The following is a 5,918-nucleotide window of genomic DNA, read 5'->3' on the forward strand; positions in this document are numbered from 1 at the left end:
ATCAAAGGGAGGTTCTAAGCTTTGTTACTTGCACACAACTGGATGTTAGGCCACGGTTGGCTAAAACTAGTGTACAGGCATCAACTACTCCCTGATAAAGGATTGCCATTTGCATAGCTACATGATGGTATCATCGCATTGCTAAATAAAAAAACAAAGCTTTAGCACTGCTTATACTTCATACTGAAGTAGAGCTAGTTAGCTAGGGTGCGAGTGGGTCAGCCGCCCGGCACCGATACCTAATTTTGACCTGAGCCAGCTTATCGGTCTATCCTAGGGTCCTATAGCTGGTCTCCAACGCAATTTAGCTTTAGTTTTAAAGCAGATGGGATAATTTGGTTGGACCTAATTAAATCTGAACGGAAATAGTTCAAAGAGAAAAAGATATATAGACCCATGTCTTTGCATTCAAATAAACAGGTCGAGTCCAGGTCAAGATTTAACAGCTCAAGAATGATGATTATGGTCCCATATGTCCCCGCATTAGGGTTAACAGCTAGTGGTTTAACCTTTGACTACTGTTGCATGCACACCCCACCACAACATGTCACACCATGGATGCATTGGAGTCGCTTGGCCCAATCATGAGACCTTCTTCAATGTGTTCCTATTGACTCCGGGGGAAGATGGTTTTGTTTATTGAGGCTTGTCCCTAGGCCGGGAAGTAAGGACCACAAGTTTCAGAAGAGCAACCATTTTTAATTCAACTGACCTCTCTCTTTTGAAAGGTATATCATCCCTGTGCCTCCACCCCCACCACCAGGATCTCGGAATCCCCCACTAGCTCCTGGTGGGGCCGATAAGGCCATGGTAAAAATTCTAGAACCTCTGGACCCTTGGGTGATTGCACTTGGAACTTGAGAACGTGTGGGAGAAGCCCTTCTGTTTCCTTCTCTCTTTCTCTTTCTCTTTCACACGCATACACACATACATATAAAAAATTATATCTTACACCATGTGGCGGTATAACATATCCATCATAGATATTTTATTTCTTTGGCTGCATCAAGATGAGCACTTGATAAATAAGATCCATAAAACTAGCACCATCATCTGGTATAGGATATAATTTCTCCTCGCACAAGCATCACTATCTCCTTTGCTTTAGCTAACATCTCTCTTCCTGAAAACAGAACACAAAAAGCGGAAAGCGGAGGTTTCAAAAAGAGATCTTCAACACTCCCCCAATCCAAGTAGCCGGTCCTCTTACGGATTCTATCACACGCACAAGAAGAAGATTGGTTGACCATACCACTACCCAATAACCCAACCCCGCAAACACCCCTCCCCCCCTTACCTCTCCCTTTAAAATACACCTTTCCCTTCGTTTCCTCTGCTCTTCCCACACCCCTCCCCCCATCCTCTTCCGACCCAATTGCTACCATCATTAGTAGTCATGAGACCATCACCCATGCATTGCCATAGACAACAGAACGTCGGCTTCCTTAAACTCTTCATGGTCTTAGTACTCAGCGGTATCGCCATGCATGTTTCTGACCCTGACGTGCCTTCCTCCCTCAGAACACTAGCTCTCGAGGGCCATCTCAGCTTCCATAATATCTCCCATGCCGCCAAAGACTTCGGCAACCGCTTCCAATTCTTACCATCAGCAGTCCTTTATCCTCGATCAGTTGCCGATATCTCAGCCACGGTAAAGCATGTCTTTCAAATGGGCCCGCGCTCCAAGCTCGCGGTTGCAGCTCGAGGCCATGGGCATTCGCTGCAAGGCCAGGCTCAAGCGCCTGGGGGTGTTGTCGTCCACATGAAGTATCTTCGGGCAACCGAGACCCAGGTGCATGCCGGAGATTTCCCATATGTCGATGCCTCCGGAGGTGAACTGTGGATCCATGTTCTACTGGAGAGCCTTAAGCATGGCCTCGCACCGAAATCCTGGACTGACTACCTCCACCTTACCGTCGGGGGCACGCTGTCGAATGCTGGGATCAGTGGGCAGGCCTTCCGGCATGGGCCGCAGATCAGCAACGTCCACCAGCTGCAAGTTGTAACAGGTTTCATGTCATGAGCAGTAGTACAAGTTGTTCAATGTAACAGCATTAGATCTTTCCATTTGATTCTCTTAGTATTGAGTGCAGGAACAGGAGAAATAACGAACTGCTCTACCAAGGAGAATGCTGACCTCTTCTTTGGTGTTCTTGGAGGTTTAGGTCAGTTTGGAATCATCACCAGGGCCAGAATTGCACTTGAACCAGCCCCAAAGATGGTAATATAAAGGATATATTTCCAGTTTCGATAGTATAATGATAGCAGCAACCAGAGCAATGGCAATCATTCCTAACGAGGCTACCATGAATTTCTCACAGGTGAAGTGGATAAGAGTTTTATACTCGGATTTCACCAGCTTTACTGAGGACCAGGAAATGCTAATATCAGAAGAGAAGACTTTCGACTACATCGAAGGCTTTGTAATAATAAACAGGACAGGACTTCTGAACAATTGGAGATCTTCGTTCAACCCGAAGGACCCTGTTCAAGCCGGCCAATTCAACTCCGACGGGAAGATCCTGTTCTGCCTTGAGATGACTAAAAACTTCAATCCCGACGAGACTGAGATGATGAACCAGGTGACCCTCTCCAACCAACATCATCTCCATGATTGCTGAAGCATGAGAGTGCAGAAAAAAAAAAAGAAGAAAGAATGGTTTCTAAAATCAAATTGTCCTCTTTGATTGCAGGAAGTTGAAACACTTCTGTCTAAACTTCGGTACATACCATCCACCTTGTTCCAGTCGGAGGTGTCGTACATGGAGTTCTTGGACAGAGTACATGTCTCTGAAGTGAAGTTGAGGTCCCAAGGCTTGTGGGAAGTTCCACACCCATGGTTAAATCTTCTCATACCAAGAACCAGAATCCATGACTTCGCTAAAGAAGTCCTAGGCAAAATTCTTACTGATAGCAGCAATGGTCCCATACTCCTGTATCCACTTAACAGATCCAAGTAATTTAATTTGCCTGCCCACTGTCATCCCCTAATATGTTATAATCACCGCTTGTCCCAAAAGCTTAAGCTGATAGGATAAGATAGATTTATTTATATATTTTATATTTTCTTACACTCCCCCTCACATGTGGCCGGACTTCTCTTTAATGGGTGAGCCCAACATGTGAAATTTTTAATAATGGGGTTAAAGAGTGCAGAGACAGGGTTCAAACTCAAGACCTCTGTTGTGATACCATGTTAAAATCATCAGTGGCCAATGGTTTAAACTGTATGTTTTGGCTGCAGGTGGGACAATAGAACATCAGCGGTCATTCCAGATGAGGAAGTCTTCTACCTGGTGGCATTCCTTTCCTCGGCACCGTCTTTATCAGATCATGACAGTTTAGAGCATGCACTGAAACAGAACGATAAGATTTTAGACTTCTGTAAGAAAGCAGGTATCAGAATGAAGCAATACTTGCCGCACTACACCACGAAGGAAGAGTGGAAAGCCCACTTTGGGGCCAGCTGGGAGATATTTGCCCGAAGGAAAGCTATTTATGATCCCCTGTCCATTCTAGCTCCAGGACACAGAATTTTTCAGAAGAAAGCAGTAACTTTCACAGAGAATTCACAGCAGATGATGTAAAAAGCCATCGTAAATATAGTAGTTTATGCATACAAGGCCTTCACAGATTGAGAAAGCAAGAATAGTTAATGCTACAAAAAGACTAGGAGGGAGGATTACAAATCCCTTTTAGAGCAAATGACAACACCAGCAAAAACAAAAGATCTATAAAAAGAATCTGGCCGCTTGAAATCATTTTCAATATGATGTTAGACAACCACATATGTTACAAGAGATCAGCACCAGATCAGATAGAAAATAAGTTGGCATGTATATAACTACATTTAGCCATATCTCAGATAATTTATAATTTATACGTTTCTTGCTTCTTCTTCTTTTTTTGAGTAATGGTGGAGGAAGTAAAGGACTTCTAGTCAATTGTATTACAACTCATAATTATGCACAATCTCACTTATTACAGTATATAGGATATTGGATATCATAACTGTCACATATTGTATGCACAATCTTGATATATCAGCTTAGATCAATCTCCAAAAATCATAGGATCTAATTGTTATATTCAAATTTAGTATTTATATCAAATTATAGAATTTTGCTATTGTATTATATTATATCTAGTCCCTAGTATCTTTTTTATAATTATAAAATTTTGTTGTTGTATTCTACTATCTGAGAGCTCAACTTGTATATAAAGCACATCAATACTATGAACAACATAAACAATTCAAATCATATTTCTAATATAAATTTCTCAAATTGCACTGCCCCTGAGCTCTGAACCCTCTGTTAAAAATAAAATAAGATTCTTGTTTGAACATTAAGGCAATGAAATAGGAGAAATTGAGAACAAGTAATTGATCAACATTAAATTGCAAAACGTAACTTCTAAAGAATAAAATAACTCTACAAAACCTTAGAGTTTATACAAGACGCCATCAAGGAGATTTTTTTTTAAGGATTTGAAGGAGATTCAGCGAACATACCCTACATTCAAGCAGGAGTGGAAACATTAATTTCAAATAACCTAGTCCGCAGAAGTCATGTTTGGAGATACAACAGTAATATCCCAAATCAGCCAGTTTTATGAAATGACAGTATTAGACACCCATAGGTCCACTTCAGACAGGACCCAGCTAAATACTTTTTTGCCGAAGGTCCTTCAAAACTCCCTCGCGTCCCAAAGCGAAGAGGAAAAATAGCAACAGCAAGAAAGCTGCTTATATCATCCGTTGCTGCAAAACTTCCAACTGTGCAATGTTGTTCACTATTTTGACAGCTAACATACTCACTTGCAGCATCCTCCATTCCTTAAAAGATGCAATTAATATTTGATAGCGCCATGTTAAAGTATGTAACCTTTAGGCAACTTGAACCATGGCTTAGGAGGCCTATCTCCATCTCTTGCTACTTTGTTTTCATTGTTTGAAGCCATTCTAACACTAAGCAGACACAAGGTGTAACGGCCTGAAATAGAGGAGGGCTGGCTTTCCTCCCCTGAATCCATTCCCTTTTCTCTCCCAACCAGCTTGCCATCTTATGCAGCCAGCTTGCCTTTTTTTTTTTGTTCTTGTTTGGCCTAACAGGGAAGGGCTTTGGCAACAGAGGCAAAGCCGGAAGCTCTGATACGAGACATATGTAGATTGGTGCGGGAGTTCATCTCCTTCTAGATAGCTCATATGTATCAGAAGGCGAACAGTGCAGCAGACTAAGTCACCTCCTATATAGTCTGGCACTCCAAAAAGATTATTTGGACGAGCTTGGCATACATTCCACACTCTTTGTATTATTTACTTTCACTTGATCCGGCAGATTATACTCACGTTAGAATTATTTGAAATGAAATGCCATTTGACCGAAAAAAAAAGGGAGATTTCTTCCTTTCCTTATTTGCTGGAGCCAGCCAAGGAGGGGCAGATCACGCCCTTCTCCTTACTTTCTTCTCCTCAACATGCGGGCGAGATTGACATCCATGATAACCTTAAAATAAAGCCCTTTTGCCTCTGTTTTTCAACCCAATGTATCACCCCTGTTCTTTTTGTTCTTCCTTGAAGCAGAGGTAAGAACATTGTCTCTGTGCACACCGAGGAAGCCATGCATACCACTGAGCCCTCCATCACCCTCTCTTTTCTTCCCAGATCGAGTCCCTATCCTTCTATTTTCAGTTGACTTGAGACCCTTCCCCCCTTCTTATCTTCCCTTATTTTGTCCATCTCTGCCGGCCGCCACTATCGCCGGCTGCTGCCTGTCGAGCGCCGCTCCACGCCTCTGGCAAGCCTTCCGTCATTGCCACAACCAGGTCGCCAGCATCCCTTGCCTCACGTCCTCTCTCTTTCTCTCTCATGATCTTCTCTCATTATTATCTCTCTTTCTCTCTCTCCTCCACTTTTT

At 42.6% G+C, this 5,918-nt stretch overlaps 1 protein-coding gene across 2 annotated transcripts; it reads left to right on the top strand.

The window, feature by feature from the left end:
- The first annotated feature begins 1,319 nt into the window (after positions 1–1,319).
- On the top strand, positions 1,320–4,005 carry LOC120105956 (cytokinin dehydrogenase 4-like). 2 transcript variants are annotated; one of them, XM_039118751.3, is made up of 5 exons: positions 1,321–2,009; positions 2,094–2,221; positions 2,322–2,582; positions 2,694–2,956; positions 3,245–4,005. In XM_039118751.3, exons 1-5 carry the CDS (start codon positions 1,397–1,399, stop codon positions 3,585–3,587), a joined length of 1,608 nt encoding a protein of 535 aa, XP_038974679.2. In that variant the 5' UTR covers positions 1,321–1,396; the 3' UTR covers positions 3,588–4,005. The 2 variants fall into 2 exon arrangements, with proteins under 2 accessions (XP_088558953.2, XP_038974679.2); XM_088702827.2 differs by lacking the exon at positions 3,245–4,005 and having other exon boundaries at positions 1,320–2,009; positions 2,694–3,097.
- Positions 4,006–5,918: the final 1,913 nt, after the last annotated feature.

This window comes from Phoenix dactylifera, chromosome 8 (genome assembly GCF_051530095.1).
Source record: "Phoenix dactylifera cultivar Ajwa chromosome 8, Ajwa_hap1_PhDact_Kaust_v1.1, whole genome shotgun sequence".
Classification (NCBI taxonomy): domain Eukaryota; kingdom Viridiplantae; phylum Streptophyta; class Magnoliopsida; order Arecales; family Arecaceae; genus Phoenix; species Phoenix dactylifera.